Source organism: Alosa alosa, chromosome 11, assembly GCF_017589495.1.
Source record: "Alosa alosa isolate M-15738 ecotype Scorff River chromosome 11, AALO_Geno_1.1, whole genome shotgun sequence".
In the NCBI taxonomy this organism is placed as follows: domain Eukaryota; kingdom Metazoa; phylum Chordata; class Actinopteri; order Clupeiformes; family Clupeidae; genus Alosa; species Alosa alosa.
Genome location: NC_063199.1, coordinates 16345470 through 16363868, shown reverse-complemented (window position 1 = coordinate 16363868; position 18399 = coordinate 16345470). Strand labels below are relative to the sequence as shown.

Genomic DNA, 18399 nt, shown 5'->3' with positions numbered 1-18399 from the left:
GAATTCTAAATTTGATAGTTGTAATTGCTTGCTGCATGTTGTGAGACAAAGGGGCAATGTAGTAACAGCAGGATGCATAAATATATTTATATGTCCACCAGCTCCACAGATACCGTGATAGTCTAGGAATCGTCCCAGTAAGCCCGATGGTCAGTGTACCACTGGTTTCTGTCTTTATAATCTTATGGCCATAATACATGGGTTAAATACAGTATGACGTCAAGAAAGGGTTTGTAGAAGAGTGGGATCACAGTAGGTTAACAAGATCTTTTCCCTCTTGCCTTAACGAAATGTGTATCCCATCAGGCAATTGCAGGAGAGTGAGAAAAGAAAGGGGATTTTTTCAATAGAAAACAAGTTTATTTTCATGGAAAGTTAAATGTAACTGACAACATATTACACTCTGGCATTATTAAGAGACCTCTGTAGACCTTTGAGCTTCATTACATTAAATTAAACAGCACTGCCAACACACAGTTCCATTGTAATAACAATATTTCTGACAGAAAATGGTGGTTCAAAACAAGTAAATTTCAAAAGTCAGTTAAATTTTAGGTTTCAATTCAGTGGCAGATTAACAAGCCAAGTTCTAAGGTGACATGACAACTGCACATAAAAATAAAGAAACAGTTTATCAGTGGGAGTTGCTCTTCGATGAGACGACATGCCCTGAAAAGCAACACGTGAAGGTGTTGTGTTATTTATATAGAGGTAGACGATAATAAATAACCTTAGCAATGTCCTCGAATGGAATGGCTACAACTACAACCGCGTTTTTAAGACTGGCCACAAAAATGTCATAATTTAATACACTGAAGACAATGGGGAGCAGTACTGGTTGAAAGCACAGTAGAAATGAAAACTAACAACTCTACAGTATTGCAAGTAAGAAGCAAGGTAATAATACCTCAAAGGCAAAAGGGACATACTTAATGTTTATGGACAGATATGTTCATTATTACATGAGACAGAGACAAGCTATATTAGCTTGTCATATTCATCTCATGCTTGTCTGCAGAAAAGCACTGACACACACTGAGAGCTGTGTTTAACATATCAAATGTTCCAAGTCCTGTGGTAATGTATGTGTGGTAATAAAGAGGTGTGTAAAACATTAAAAAAAAGTCTAACAAGGTCAGGTGATGACAACACTATGCTATGCCCTTATATTTAAAATGTAATATGAAATAATTTCACATTTTTAAATAAACAAACTATCAACAATAACAACTCTATACTGGTGATATATGCTAAACTGGCAATGATGAGTCAAACATGACATTTTAAACATAAAAACTGACTAAAGATAATGTGCAATCACAACAAGTACCTGTCTATGAGGCTAGCATCAAAGTGCAATATAAACATGTTCACTTATATCTCCCAACACAGTCTTTTACCCTTTTTGTTAACTTGTTGAGCATTGTTACTACCAAATCTCTTCCATGTCACATAATGTGAAACTATTTTGCAGTATTCTTGTTCAGATATGTTGGAATTCATAAGTGACAATTCAAAGTAAAATGAGCTCAAAAGCCGAAAACAAAATATTTACTTAACTGCATTTGAGGTGCTTGAGATTCAAAAACCACAAAGCACAGTGTAAATGCACTGCAGGTAATGCAATTTGTCTCCAAATTAAAATCTCGCCCATAAACAGGGAAAGCACATTTTTCATACATGGATGTTATATTAAAATGTAAGCCATAGGGCCCTTGTAGATTTATATCTTTGTAAAGACAAACTGTTGCAATGAAGATTCATCCCCAATGCAAAAAGCTTGGCAGGCAAACTTTGAAGCATGAAGATCACATAAAACAACAAGCGTTTCACAGAGTTCACAACCTTTGGCACATGAGTTTGGAACAGAAGGAAAAAATGATATAGATCATGAGAATGAGTAACACCAACGGTCCTGAAATACAGAACTGCCCTTATATTAACAAGTGTCATCAGTTAACAGTAACATAGTCGTGTCTATGTGATGTTTCATGAAAATAACATAGTGTGAACTGTGAACAAGAGGTGAAAACATGAGCATTACATTGTCATACAAGCATGGTGGTTATGCTCAAAATGTCAAAATGAACACTGCCTTGTGAGAAAATTCCTCTGTTTTCTGGAAGTACACATACATTTTGAGCTTATCACTTTTAAATCGCTATCTTTGATGTACACTGTTTCACATTGTGTGAATGTAAAACAATATTTGCAAGAGTAAGAGGAATTACAAGACATCTGGCACCCGCACTGTGGCCAAAATCTTCATCGTCAGCTTCTTTGTCCTGGTTCATCTCTTTAAACTCATGCATCTTGTTCCTCAATATCTGTGTTACTTCCAAACAGGGTTACCAGTTGCTCCTCGTAGTTTGCGATATTTCTTTTCATGATATCCATACAGGGGCCGAGCAATCTCTCAAATGCCTTGACATCCAACACTACAAAAGACAACAAAAAACGTGAGACTAAACATTTAGGACATTAATTCCTTGAACCCTTGAATTTGTATTTAGAGCTTCCTTCCTTTAGGAATTGGGTGAAAATACGCCAGATTTTTAAGCAAGCAACTGTATCTTTGACTATCTATAATAGTCAGTATAGAGATCTATAATAGTCAGTATAGAGATCTATAATTCTCTGACATCACTTATAAAAGAGGGTAAAAGCAGAAGAAAGTAACATGTGCAGAAGAAAGTAACATCCATGCACTATACCTAAGCATTTAACATTCTCCATGGCGTATGCAGAAGCTGCTCGTGGCTTGTTTGTGACTAGAGCTAATTCTCCAAAGTACTGTCCCCTCGAGCAGGTGGCGATATCCACTTCTTCCTCTTCTGTGTCCTTTTTTGTCTGGTGGGAGAAAAAGTAACCACACAGATATAAAAACAAGCTTAAAATCCGCAAAGATTCCAATATTGTGCAGACTCTCCCTCTGATGCACAATTTCAGATTTCTTCAAAAGTATTTGATAGAAATTCTTATCAGGAGTTGTGTGGCCACCATTAGATTAACAATTTGATAGATACTCGCTCATAGTGAATAGATGGAATGATTACACACTGGTTCTATTTTACTTCTCGACATATTCTTTTTTTTTTAGATTTAATGGTCATTCTGTCAATATACAGTTAGAGACTTTCCGACTTACCCTACTGTGCTTCATTGTGATTCTCACACGGCCAGATTCCACAATGTAGAAACTGTCAGCCATATCACCCTACAAAATAATGTATCAGTTATAAGCCATAAGGTCTCAAATATTTACAGTCCATCCATACGTCTGTATACACATTACTCATCAGAACACGGACACAAGCAAGCACCTACGCATGAAAAAATCTAGGAACAAAACATTGATGATGTTCATAATGTTCATCAAGTGAAATTCAATTGATGGAGCTTGTAAAAGTTCCTGGGATGTCGCTCAATAGTTAAATCAACTCCACTTAATCATACCTGAGCAATGATCCGCTCTCCACTGCTGTAGACTTTAGTGGACAGAACGTCCACCACTTTCATCCTCTCTGATACCTGCCACAGACACCAGTATCATTCATGACATTCATGGCAGGCAAAAACATAAAAAATAAAATATAAAAAACATGTAAACAAAACAAAACAAGAGTCAAGGAAGAGACCAGCAGCCATACCTCCAGAGACGTGAGCAAAGGAAGAGTCTCAATGAAAGCTTCATACAGTCTCCTCTTCTTGGCATTGTTCTTCACAATGATCCTTCTGAATGTTAACCGGTCCTGTAAAAATGATTAATCAATCATAGAATCAGCATGGCAGTGATCAGATCCAGCAGAGGGAGCTATATTATAAAAGAAGTGATTGAAAGATTACACCACACTGACTATCAAAGAGGCTATTCAGGAAGCAAAGATTGTAGTCAGAATTATATTACTTTCATAAACGCCTGGAACTACAGTACATTGATTTGTTCTCCAAATTCTATGAAATGACCAATGATTGCATGACACCACATAAACATGCTTTTCAAAAAAAAAAAAATCAAAATCGCTGACATGTCAAAATGCAAGTATCTACATTTAACATTATCTACATCAGCATTTCCCTAATTTTTCCTCTTGCGACACACTGTTTGCTATGAAAAAATCTCACAGCACACCACCATGATAAACATACAAAAACCACAACATAACAAGTTTGTTGCTGTTTATCGCCCCTGCTGCCAAAAAACTAATGATGCATAATGTGATGAAGCTCTGCGTGAACCCACAGCTCAAGTACTATTGTAGCCTAGCGTCTGTCTGTAGCCATCTGTCTGTTGCTGTCTGTCTTTTTGTAGCCTAGCGTCTGTCTGTTGCCGTCTGTCTGTTTGTAGCCTAGCGTCTGTCTGTTGCCCTGTTTTATTTGTTATTTTGGGTGGGTCAGGCTCATGCTCAGGCAGATTGCCTTTCAGCTATTTAGCATGAGACTAATATAGCATGACATAACGGGCAACTTCAGCTACAAAGCATGACATAACGGGCAACTTTTTGCTACTTCTGAATGCATGCAGCTATGTTGTTCTGTGTTTGAGGTGTTGAGGTGTTTGATTGGCAGCTAGTTGCACGTGAGTGTAACATTCCCTGACCAATATGAATCGTATCAACAAAAGATGGATGAAACGGCAAAACGGCAGTTTGAATAGTCAGGATTAAAACCAATTTCGTGAAATATGATTTCAATAGCTTACAGTTTCAGGTAAATTGTCAATGATCGTTAAGGGCAATGGAAAAAAACCTTATGGCCAGGGTAGGAATTTCACGGCGGCCACGACAGCCATGGCCGTCGTTGCCCCCTGCGTTGGCCGTGATGCCCCTTTGAAAATCAGAGGTTTACAGGCCACGGTGGCCTTGGTGCCCCCTTCTTTCAATATTCTGCTTTGCGTCCAACTAATAGCGACAAATAGCGTTACAAATAGCGACAAATAGCGTTACAAATATCGCCTACATATCGGTAAATCAGAGGACAGCTGACTAAGATTTTGTGAAAGTAGCCTTAATGATCACAAAATGCTAAGCATGCATCTAAGCTATTTGAGTTTCTTAAAGCTGAGCTGTGCTTAAATCGTTCAATACATGATTTTATAACATGCCAAATATAAAATAAATGTTAAATATAGCCTAGATATTTGTAAATATTAGATGATCAGATGATTTACAGTTTTATGTAATATGTCATGTTTCATGTTTTTGTAATGTTTCATACAGTGATGCAGGTATACTGCAGTGAATAGGCTAAATACAACTTTGATAATTTTTATAGCCTACTAGCCTACTGTATAGTTAACTTTGGCCCTGGTGCCCTGACATGTGGCCTTTGTGCCCCCCACCAAATATGCCCAACTGAAGGCCAAGTGGCCTTGCCCCCAGAATGGTGAAATTCCAAGCCTGCTCATGGCACACAATTTGGAAAATTGATCTACATATTGCAATTACATTAGCTACTGCATATCAGGGGTAAAAAATACACTTTACTCGAAGGTATCTACATAAGAGTGACATGATACCGTCATGAACACATGACTGTTATGACATGAACCATAACCCTATAACTTGTCATGACAAAAACAGAATGACACTTAATGACAGAAGTGTTATGTCATAAATGTTTATGACTTGTTTATGTTTATGACACGTTCATGACATGTCATGTCACTCTTATGTAGAAACCTTCAAGTAAAGTGTAACCAAAAAATGAATTGCATTCATTTTAAGAGAAGAGGAACCTCATTGCTGTGACATGATGCATGCTAACTAAATTGTGTGGACAACTAAGGACAACGCAGCCAGCAGGGCAGACGACCTCACCATGCACCAGAGTGCTCCAGGCGAGGTGGCGATGATGGTGGCTGCCCTTGGGGTGTTGTACATCAGAGCCAGCTCCCCAAAACTTCCACGGTTGTCATAGGAGCCCACTGTCCGCTCAGCGCTGTCTGCTCTCACTACGATGTCAAACGTCCCTCTGAGACAGGACAAAAGACAACAAGGAAACATATGAGTTAAGTAACAGTCCTGTCGCCTCCTTAGGGTTGAGTTTGCTTTGCATAAAGGACTGCCCATGTATCACCATGACAACTGCATACTGCCTTACATCAGTCTTGTTTTGGTGTTACACAAAGTACACAACAAAGGCACCTACCTTTCGATGACGTAAAAGTTATCCCCATCGTCATCTTGATCGATGATGTGTTCTCCAACTTCCACTCTTTTCTCAAACATGGCGTCCAGGACTTGGGACATCTGCTCCTGTAAGCGTGAGACAAAACCCAGGCATCAGCACCGAGACAACTGTTTATTTTCTCTTCCTACAGGGAAACCATACAAGTCAAGCCCTGGCGCAGCAGCACTGCCATCAAACAAACAATGCACTCGGGAGCACACAGACGGCTTCACGGACGAACCCAAAATATGCAAACCCATGGTTAATTAAGCACGATGTCTAGCGTGAAAGCAACATATTCCAAAGGTTGCACAGGTCACTGAGCCCTGGTCATTAGCCGGCCTCCCCCCCCACCATTGTTCTCTACCTTTAATGCTCTTTCATCATGTCTGAGTGTGTAAATAAATATGTGTCGGGGGCCGAGAGTCCTCTGGCCTCTGGCTGTGTTTGGGAGAACACTGGGTCACACGCCACACATACGGACGAGCTCTCACCGGGTCGAGGTTTTTGAACAGCAGGATGTCTTTGCATGCCTCCTGCAGCCTGTGCCTCTGTTCGTCTGTTTTGGGGTGCGTGGTCTGGGACAGCACAAAGCATTTGGTAAAATATAATGAAAATTCAAGAGGGAATTCTCTTGTTAACATATCGTACAGTATATAAGGATTTTAATTGTTTTAGCATGTTTTCTGATATTCATTTGCATACAATACTCGCTACCAAAAGAGGGAGCTCACCCTTGGTTCCTTGTCATCATCCTCCTCATCCGGGTTGAAGGCCTCTGCACACACTGAAGGATAGAAAATACAGGCTGTAGACTGGAGTGCAATGACAGGGAAATGAAAGCCTCTTTATACAAACTAACACTGTTTATCAGGTATAATTACATGGTGCAGTAACACTGCATTGCTACAATGATCCACATCACACCAAACTAAAATTGGGCCGAATTCAGAAACACCCTTGCTGGGTTTAATACTGTATGTCCATTCAAAACAAAGTTCCCTCTGCCACAGACCACCCATTGGTGAATTGCACTGCGTACAGTGGCCCCATGCTGCAGTCCCTGCTTAACATGCTGGCCTCATCTGCCCCCTCACTGTCACCCGGGCCGGAGCGGAGAGACAGGAGCATGTCGCATCATCATCCGCTAGTGCACAGGCTATGCAACGCAGCAACACTAGGGATCACCAGGCCCACAAACAGATGGAAAACGACCTACTTGTCCTGTCCACAGTTGTGTGGTTCTGCCATTTTGCTGACTGGTTAACCCTTGCAAGTGGAACCATATCTGAACATTATGATTCATCAATATTTCTAAGACACAAGACACCCTTATAATTCTGTTAGAAAAACAAGAGATATTACAGCATATATTTACACAGTGGGATAGTTTCTGTTGTGCATGCTTGCCACAATACATGTCTTTGCCTGTACTAAACATTGAGCAGATTTCTAGCTACTGTTGACCTGCTATTGTTTTTATTTGAGACCGACACTGAGATGTTGCACACTTAGTTTAAAATAACAACAATCTCTCAGTAGTCATAGAGGGTCACTGTCCACCCACACAAGGGCTGTCATCTGGAGGCTAGGAGGATGAGTGACAGAGTGACAGAGAACACCAGTGGGGACATTTAAACATGTCCTCTAAACCTGTCCTTACCGGACATTATGGCTTTCCCTGATATCAATTTCTCCAAAAATCTGAAAAATGTCTGTTAAGTTACTGTTAAACTTGATCCAACTTTTAGCGGTTTCCTTTAAAATGATTTTTTGGTGGCTGTTGATGTTAATAAAATAATATATTTAACATTAATGATAATAACAGTACTGGTATATCTTTTTTTTAACAAACCTATTATTACCAATATAACAATACAAATTGAAAAACTACAAAATTAAAACAAATACAAAACGTCTACAATACAAACACATTAACATTAAATAATATAGAAATACTAATTCATTTTAACATCATCTAAACAGGCTTAAGAAGTCCAGAGGGACTTCCTGCACATTTTTTCATAACAAACAGATACAAATGTGGCATCATTTCTACTTTCACAATGAATGAGAGTGCCCAGACAAACATCTGTAAGCTTACTGAGGAAAAACCTTTTTACAAATAAGGGACCATACTCACACCATGAGAAGAAAGGGTGCAGCATTCAGTAAAATGGCTCAATTCTATAATTAGGTTATGTTGATATGATTATGTATACAATGACTGATCAAAGGTAGTAAAATGTTTTCATTTTAATTTTTTTCCTGAAACAAACAACATATTATCTTACACATTTATGAAAGCACAGATCTAAGTGTTTTTTTGGGAACCCTCCAGCAGTCTGCATATTGATGGCGTCGAAATCAGTTAGTGCTACGTTGAAATACCCTGGAGTTCTCACGGATGGCTCCTGTTCTTCCACTATCACTACCACTGTTTAGGTTGGCAGCAGCAGTAGCCGCACTGTCTCAGGCAACAACTCCCTTTCTGTATAAAGATTAGGGGGCCCAGCCCAACAAGCACTTTGTTTGATGTCATCCCACAGCAGCCAGTATGAATGTCCCAGGCTTTGCAAAGGTAAGCGGTTTTGCTGAATATTCAGTAATGGGTCAGGATTATGGTGATTCATTTTTTTTATGAGCGAACGGAAGTGTAATCAAAGGAGAGGATGAGAGTGAAGACAGTCTGTGGCTAATCTGATTTACAGTTCAAATGAACAGAGCTTCCTCTGTCCTTCTGTGAAGGGAGAAAATAAGACTTTTATGTGATGTATTGATGATTTCAAGTCTCGTTCACACACACTTAAGTCCAACTGAACAGACTTATAACTTTGTTATGTCAAAAAAAAAATTGCAGGATGACTCAAATCGAATGAGTATGTCAACCAAGTATTTGGCTCAGAGGGTTGGAACCCTGTTAACCCTGTCTCCCATTTAACTTATTAACTGTGCAAATCCTGCACATTTCATCATCACACACTTCTCACTATATCCTCTGCTTTGTCAGTACAACTGGGAACAAATGTTTGTTTACTGAATAGAAAAGTAGCAGGTCATATCACAACAACAAAGAGCAAATTATATAAAATAGAAATTGAAAAACAACAGAAATAGAATTGCCAAAAAATTATTTACTTGGTGTAGCTCTTGGGTACACTGTTGAGAAACAATGACTACCCCAACAGACAATATCCTGAAAGACTGCAATAGTCATAGAGTGTATAAATCTATGGTAGTCCTCCAGCAAATTATGTTAAGCTGAGTATTATGGGAATGGGTGTGGCAGGACATTCCTAAGGCTGGTAAGATCATCATGGAGGAAAACTAAAATTGCATATGCATCATAACTTGTGCTTTGTTAAATCTATGGTGCATTACCATCACTTGAATAAATAAAGCATAGCTGGTGTTGTCTCTTCCATTATTTAAATATGTCAACTTTTAACTGCCAACTCGGTCTCATAAGACTTCAAGCCTCAGTGTTTAGCCTACATCAAATCACATGACTAGTTACAACTAAATGCAGCCACTCAAGAGCAAACATGTCCTCAGACCCATTACATGGTCATCCAACCTTTCCCCAAAGCAGTTCCTTCAGTTCCTAGGATACCTCCATGTCTAATTCTGTTCCCGCTGCATCTGCATCGCATTATGCACAACATGCATTCTTCTTCACTCACGTCTTAGTAATCCATCCCCAAGTTGGCAAAATAAATGAGGCTCCATAAGATTATTGTAATTTATTTGTGCTTTTGTGGTGATAGAGTTTTGTCACTTTTTCACACACACACAAGATTCATATCCTGGAGCACAGTGCATACCCTAGGCAGCAAGACATGACAGGTGTGTCCTCACAATATGACCATATACCATGATACATCATTTTCTGGAACATACCAAAGCTTCACAGCTATAAAACAAAGCCTACCTCAGGAAGTATAAAATGTTGTGTAATGCTGCTTCAAACTCTTTCCCCATGAGATAACCACAACTCTTTCAAGCCTGGCTCAGGCTCATCAACCACCAACTAAATCGCCAGTTAACAACACAGCACACCACGGCACAACCCTTTTATGGGGTGGTAACTGGGCATTATGGCTGGCATAACTTGTGAACACAGCTAAGCCTACGACTGATTAACGTTTGCTGATATAAATGTCTTAATTTAGTTTGTCCAGTAAATTCTATTATTGTTATTATAAAAGAATAAAAAATATATATTTCTATATCTTTTTTGTGGATTCACATTTTATAGTTGGCTTTTTCCATACCTAATGTAGGATTTCCATGACAACTAACCATCCTCTTTCCAAACCTGGCACTTTCAACTTTCACATAGGCTCCTGCTTTACACCCTGCTTTGTATCTGACCTCACAGGTCTGTTAATGGGCATGCACATATGCACACATGGAACATACAAAAGCAGAACAAATCAACACACAGGCACACACACATTCATCCTGGCATGCACCTGACAAAATATGCACATTTGCACGCACAAACATGTTCTACTTTTGATAATTTTGTAAATAAATGCATTTGATTACGTGTGTTGTTGTTTCTATATAATGTATAGCACACAAGTTAATGCTGCCAAAGACCTTTAGCCTTTTCCTGGGCAATTTTGGTTAAAGTTATTATAGTTCAGTATATTTTATGAGATTGATTTCAGACTGATATCTTATTTTGTCCTATATGGTATACTTCCATGTGTTCAACTCAACTGATCTGCTGTTGTGTTGAATAGTTGATGCCCACTTATATATATGACCATGTACTCCGCAAACAATTATTTACCTTAGCAGAATATGGTTATGGTTCTTAGCAGATGCTTTTTTCCAAAGCACATACAATACTAAGAATAAACATGATCATTAGCAGTTTAAAGTAGTCATATAGCCCAAACACAAATATTGCACATTTTCTGCAGTCAATGTGCACAGTAAGCAACGACCAAGCTGCTGCTGATATTGACATCAGGCAAATTAAAATTTCCATCGTGACTACCACACTTTTAACTTAAGACAATTGAAAACATCACACCAATTCTTCGTCCCTGCATGTTTCCGATCAAAATAAGCATCGCTCTTATCCCATTAACCTGGTTGACCACGGACATCCTCAGTAACTGCTGTTATCTAGTATCACTGTTACTTCACAGTGTGACTACCTATAGTTTTGTATGCATGTGGTTTGACACACATTAATCAAATCAAACTTCTAACAGCTGAAATGTTTCATGCTGACGATTCTCCTGCAATATTAAATGTAACGATCATGCCTGTTTCTGACATAGCCTGGTTAAGGCCATAACATACTGTATTCCCATAGCCTGGTTAAGGCCATAACATAACATACTGTATTCCCAGGTCAGTGTCCACTGGGACTGGAAAACAAGAAACAAAAAACTAAGACTTGAGTCTTGTTGTTGTTGTTGTTGCTGCTGCTGCTGCTATACCAATCAGAAAGCAGTCAGGAGTGGTTGAGGACATGATAAAGAGGTACTGCTTTCATTGGTAAACCAGAATCAGCTGTCAAAGAAGGTAAAAACTATTCACATACCGTATTTATATTTGCTTTATCCAACACTATATGGTATTTTAAGTTTACATAATCACAATACTCAATCTAGTAATGAAAAGTCATTCACAATCCACCTTGCCCAATTTTAATCCAATTAGACCGCATAAAATGCAATCAATGTGTCCTGACTTAACCAGACTTCTACAGATGCTTACCTTATCAAACTCAAGCATTGTTTCACTTACCTAATACCTACTAATGTAAAAATATATGTGAAATATACTGTCAAAAAGACAAACAATACTTTACAGAGATATATTCAAAAATTGCACCAACTGATAACAATGATCTTCTTGTGTTCCTTTTCAGATGAGACCACCTCATAAATGTAACAGTTTAGATAGTACTAAAGTGAAAGAACACTTTACACAGGCAACAAGATGATGAAGAATGCTGATTAAAAAAAGACCAGAGGAAAACAAATAGGCCTAAAGGCTTAAAGTCTCACCTGAAGCTCTTCTTGTAAACCTGTTGATCACTGGTGCTGCAAATACAGAGAGTGAGAAAAATGAGCAATGTACAAGAACTCAAAGAACCTAGAATGTGTGTTCTAGAATGTGTGTTCTTTGTGGCAATTTGTGTAAACACCTACCAATAACAGTTTTGTTGATCACCCTATGGATAAAGGCTGAATTTCAATGTTCAACTTCTAGCGCATTTGGGTGATTGGGGATAGCAATCCACAATTCTCAGGTATAGGGGGAGAGAAAAAGACCTGTGAACTTAAGTATGCCAACTGCTAACCAGAGCTAACAGTGGTTTGACAGTTCTACAGTACTAAAAGCTTGGTTGATTGGTCAGCCAGCCAAACCATCACTTGTAAAAAAGATTGTTCACAAAAGCACCAAATGGTCACTACAAGGCAGGCTTCCCTCAGCAAGCGACATTCCCTACTGTCCTTGCAGAAAACAGTTGGCTGACGCCACTATGCCAGGTAGTTTCCTTTGGGTACAAGCCTGACACAGAAACGGAAATTAAATGATTCACACTCCCTGTTGAACAGTGCAGTAATGCTATTTTTATATCAAGCAGAGATCCTAACATACTTTTCCACAAATACAGTACATGATTTGATCCAGTGCAGAAATGATAGTGAATGCACTGACTGTGTAAATACAGAATATATATAACCTGCTGGTCAGAATGCTGCTGCTGGCCATATCAGTTATTAGGCTCTGAAGCATACTGGACACATTCATGTTTGGCTGTTTTTTATTATTATTATTATTATTATTATTATTCAATTCCTAAATATTGTCTTTCATGATTCACTGTAGGCTAATACAAATTGTAATTGCCATGATGAAACACTCCACTGCCCTTTTAAGTTGATATGTTTTTTTCCTGAATTACAATGTGAATAATTCGAAGGACAAACACACATCTGATGTAATGCACTCAGCACTGAGACAATGCCCCTCTGCATGAAACATACATGATCCTGGTGGCTAGTCATGAATATTGTGCTAGCCAGATACGGTAGCTCCACATAAAGGTTCAAATGCAAACGCTATCTTAGAATTTATCAGGCCTATATAAATTACACTGCTAAACCCCAGTGTGGTGCAATATAGATCTCCTGTCATTCAATTTAAAACATCTAATTGTCAAGGAGGCATAGCCTAAGTCAGGCCTGCTGTCCAAGGCTGAATGGCAGCATCAAAATCATTTGCAGATATTCGTCGGAGCAGCAGCCAGAGCCTAATGTCATATGACAGTCCAGTCTGGTAGTGTAAATGTAAGGTTAACATCGCAGCCATATTAGTCCTGCTGTTCCCAGTCTTGTTATTTGCATTGTAGACTACCTATTTTTCTACTGTGAAATGAAGAAGTAGATGAAAGGATGCGGATGACGGTCGAAGGAGGAAATAACATGCTCTACAGATGTAACGTTAGCCGTGGAGGTTTTGCCACTGCCACTGTCACCTTGTTCATAATGAGCCAGATGGAATTCAAATGGTTTACGGTCACATATGATGCAAATCAGAGAAAGCAGGATTAGCCTGTGGAATCCAACCATTTCTTCTGGCATGGTATTACATTTACCGATGAATCCACTTAGAGAATAAAATTCAGTTAGGTCAAAAAGAGGGCCTACTAAGCCTGTAGCTTATGCATGGTGCATACTGAAGAAGGCTATGATACATCGGGCTGCGGTGACCATCGATGATTAATGCTCTTGCTCACGAAGACATGCCAAGTTCCAAGACTAGACCAAACAATCTGCTTTTAGAACAACAATTGCTGGCTTCATGCCCACCTTGTATTATTGGCATAAATAATTGTATTTCATGGCACGCGCACATGCAAGGGTTAGATAGGCGAAGCACAATATTGAGGAATCAGTCGGCTGCAATGATCTTGAATGGAGCTGGCAAATATCAATTTTGAGGACCCATCTTCAGAGGTATATACTTATTATGATAGCCGACGATAATCATAGTATGAATCGTGGGATATTTGTTACCTACGAATTCCTCGTCGTCATCCTCCTCTTCCTCTCCATTTTCCGAATCGATTTGCATGGCTTCTTCGATAAAGTTGACTGCTTTCCCAGATCTTGAGGCCGAATTTTGGTCATTGTCAAACGCGGCCCCCTTGGTTTCACTCTCCTTCAATTGCGTGAAATACTGCAAGGCAAACTCTAGTAAGTCCCTTGGCTGATTCCTTAACACTTCCACGGTAAAGCTCTGCAACAGCTCCGTCAGTCCTTCTGGGATTTCTATACTCATTCCTGATGTGAGTCCAGAGAAATCCGAGTGAAATACAGTGTCGGTGTCAAATGCAATATTGTCTCGATTATCCTCACGTTAAGAGTATAGAACGTAATTTACGACGAAATGGAATCAGAACACAAAAATATATGAATTTTCATCATTGCCATGGAGCTAGTCCCATTTGCTCAGCGATATCCCGCAATTTACTAAAATGAAAATGGCAGTGAATTCAGTAGCTAGCATCTTTTGCTGCTGGCTACAGGAAACCCACGCATGTGACCTGCGAAACCATGGCAACCACCCATCCAAGGATTGCGTATGCGATCCGCAGCAATGGCAGAAACCGCTGCTGCAGAATATATGCTGCGAGTCGATGTAGCGAGTTTAAATACATAGGTCCTAGGGTGATTCTACATGGGAACGTAATGTGCTGCCAGACATCATATCATCATGTTGTGAGTGCATTGGCTACTAAACAGCTATTCTTTGAGTGGATAGCAAAGATGGAAAAAAAGAGCATGCATTTTAGGCTACACCTCCCAGGGACGTGCTGAGGGGCTGTTGCTCTCATCTGCTCAATTTCAGATGTCATCTATTACATTTTGCCAGATTTTATTAAATATTGCTTTGAAATAATAATAAAAATATATGGAATTTATTTAACCAACAATATTATTAAGTAGTAGCTAGGCCTAGGATATTGTCTCTTCTGATTGGTCCTTCATTAGGCCTAATTAGGCTACTTGTTAGACAGCATAATAGGCTATGTTGGCCTATAAGTAAACTTCAAACAAAAACTCTTTGAACCCAGATGAGTTTATATGTAGGCCTATATAGGCTACATGAATTTCAGTCGAATTTAGCCCCGCCCACAACATTACAATGTCAGGCTACATTTCAATATCACCCAACACCAAGTGGCCTGTTTGATTGTATCATACAGTATCTCATTTCCATGATTGAACAGCACAGAATAATAATAATAATAATAATGCATGCTTTATTACATTAGCCTAATAATGCTTTAATGCGTTATGCATGGACACTTTCAGTCATACAGTTTGACAAAAGGAGGCAGCTTAGGCAACTGTTGAACGTTTGGGATATAAACACATTGGACCCAATTATAGAAGAGCTGTTAACAGCACAGCATGAGTGTATTTTTTATGGCCTGGGCACCCCATCCCTGCATCCCACGGTATGCCCACAGAGTAATACAAGTTTGGATGATACAAAGTAATTAGATCTAATTTTAACAATTGTGGGCAATTTGTATTAACACAACAGAAAAATAAAAGAATCCCCCCTCCAAAGGTGCTGCTCCGCTCAGCCCAAATGGGCTGTTGCTCAGGCAACATCAACCCAGCCTTGTGTACATCCTTGCAGGCTAATATTTCCATCTGAGGGAGTATGCATTGCTCATATAGTCTAACGCAGGCCTGCACAGTAAAACTGCAATAGCTATTCTCCAAGAGGAGATACTCCCTCTGACTGCCATATGACAGTTTACATTGCAGTTTGGCGAATCAAGTAAATCATACCGTTTATTAGATACCTGAACTGGGTTACAATTTCTTCTTGCCAACCACTTCCTGCTCTTGACCTCACAGCTAGTTTCCACATATTCTGTCCGGCATCTTTTGTCCTGTGTTTTGTTATTTTTTAAATGTATTTGTCATCTTGGTGTCACTGGTACGTTGGCGACTACGCCGCTCCGTCCGGCATCTTTATTTTTTAAGCGACCTTGGGTGTCTTGAAAATCAAATGTATAAATGTATAAATCAAATGTATTATTATTTATTATTATATTAAGTAATACTTGTCTTAATGTCAATCTTACAATTTCCCCATGGAGAACATAGGAGCAAGAATGTGTGTGTGTGTGTGTGTGGGGATTGGATACAGCTGCCAAGAGAGTGAAAGAGTAAAGCTTGTTGGATGGCATGCTGTAAAGTCCCAGTAAATTCTGCGTACACTTATCCACTGTGCTGGCTTTCTCCTGTCCTTTGATACCACATCTCTTTCTCTCTCTCTCTCTCTTTCGTGCTCTTTCTCTCGCTCTTCTTACTCCCTCCATCTGTGGCTGTGTCCCATCCCTTTCAGTGTCCCATATCTGTCATCATTCATCTCGTGGAGACGTGTTCCCACTCAGGCATAGTGCAGAGAGGGACGTCTCATGGACCAACCTCTAATACTTTGCTCACGGTCCATGCCAAAGGGGAAAAGACAGAGGGAGAGAAGAGGTGTTGAAGAGCATGTGAACATCCTCCTGGCGATGAGATACTGCTCTAACTGGAGCACACTTCCTGGGGATTCACTGGCCATGTGCATTCAATCATTTAAGTAAGATATTTGCTTGGTGACACTTTATTTATTTATTTTTTCGACAGGCAACACACATGCATCCTTGTTTTGACTCAAAATGAAGATGAATAGTTGAAAAGATTTTCTTTACATTTTCTTTATGCAGTTTTTCATATAATTGGGGTCAACATAAATAAAACTTAAATCTTCATGAAGAAATAATGGGTTTTATATTTCAGTCATATTGTATCTATCAAACATTATATACTTCTAATTTTGGAACAGTACATGTGGTGTCCTTACAGGCTTAATTTGAATGAATAGAAACTATATTTGTACATCTTGTCATTTCCAATGCTCCATGGCACATTATCAGAGGTCACTAAACTCAAAATCTACGTGGAATAATGTGATCAGTCCACATGAGTTCACAATGAGTGTGCATAATTTATCTCCATCTGCTGGCGAAGAATATGAATGCAAAAAGAAGATGGAAACAAACAACGAAACTGCCTCTAATTATTTAAGCCTTCTTGACCACAGCAACTACCACTGTACCACTGTTTCTACAACTTCTGCTACCTCACACAACCCAACAACAAGAAAAATCAAAGTAATGATTACATCTGTACAAGAACAGATAAACGAACCATGCACTGCCAACCACCATAACCACACACGTCATCTGCAAACAAGTGTATGGGGCAAGATCAAGAGACTTGCGTCATTATCTTGTGGCTGTATAGTTGGTGTCAAGGACAACAAGGTTTATGAACATCAACAATTGTGATGAAGGACACTCAATTTCTGATTCCACCAGATGGCACCGTACATTGCAGACGGGTGTTTAAATAATTAAATTAGGCTTTTTAAAGTTCACCTGCATTGACGTGCATTTGCTGCCGTATGACATGGATATACTCATGTAATATGTGTTATGTCTTGGGTGACTTCAGAAAAGAAAACAAATCTTTCAAATGCCAAATGGCATGGGATTTTACTGGGATGTAGGGGGAGAGAGGGTGTTATACAAAATCAAGTTCAGCAGATTTAATATTTTCTCTGTGGCTGACACTGCATAAAACTGGCAAACGAGTGATAATGGGAATAAGCTTCATTTTGAAGTGCTTGAACAGCTATAGACAGTAGCCTAACGTTTGGCTGCAAGGTGACACGACCTGTAGCTAAACAACTAATATTCTTTATCAGCCATGTGGGGCTATAGGGACAGGACATTTCATGTGTACTGTTGTCTCAGGTTATCCAAAAGTTTTACCAGGGGGCAGTGTTGTCTTCCCTACATATTTTTGCAATATTATGCATTTTGTTGCAAACAATTATTTCTTTCACAAATATTCTGGAGGAATTTCTTTGAGAATATTTTCATCCATGAGAAATGTTGGAGAATATGCATGCATATGAACTCCACTTTACATGATCACTGTGCATTTTTCACAATACGTTGAATATCAATTTTTCCTATTCCAACATTCTGTAAGCCCAACTGATTCAATTTTGTATGCATTAAATTGAGCGATCTGTCTCACATTCTTACTCCGAAAATGCCCACCCGTTCATTCAAAATAGCTGACGACATGTCGTGTGAATGTCCATGAGTCA

General features: G+C 39.1%; 1 protein-coding gene across 1 annotated transcript; it reads right to left on the bottom strand.

Moving 5' to 3' along the window:
* Positions 1–338: 338 nt before the first annotated feature.
* Positions 339–14756, bottom strand: LOC125303711 (cAMP-dependent protein kinase type II-beta regulatory subunit). Its single transcript, XM_048257596.1, has 11 exons — positions 14226–14756; positions 12207–12242; positions 6906–6958; positions 6666–6749; positions 6151–6257; positions 5820–5973; positions 3651–3752; positions 3457–3531; positions 3149–3217; positions 2715–2850; positions 339–2438 (listed from the first exon to the last, which is right to left on the bottom strand). Exons 1-11 carry the CDS (start codon positions 14488–14490, stop codon positions 2305–2307), a joined length of 1215 nt encoding a protein of 404 aa, XP_048113553.1. The 5' UTR covers positions 14491–14756; the 3' UTR covers positions 339–2304.
* Between the last annotated feature and the right edge of the window lie 3643 nt (positions 14757–18399).

What these genes read in the sequence shown, in the direction of transcription:
- LOC125303711 (XM_048257596.1), bottom strand. Translation starts at nt 14,490, where the DNA reads ATGAGTATAGAAATCCCAGAAGGACTGACGGAGCTGTTGCAGAGCTTT. An exon ending in TGACGACGAGGAATTCGTAG is followed by an intron (nt 12,243 to 14,225) that starts GTAACAAATATC and finishes CTGTATTTGCAG; the next exon opens with CACCAGTGATCAACAGGTTT. An exon ending in ATGATGACAAGGAACCAAGG is followed by an intron (nt 6,750 to 6,905) that starts GTGAGCTCCCTC and finishes GTGCTGTCCCAG; the next exon opens with ACCACGCACCCCAAAACAGA.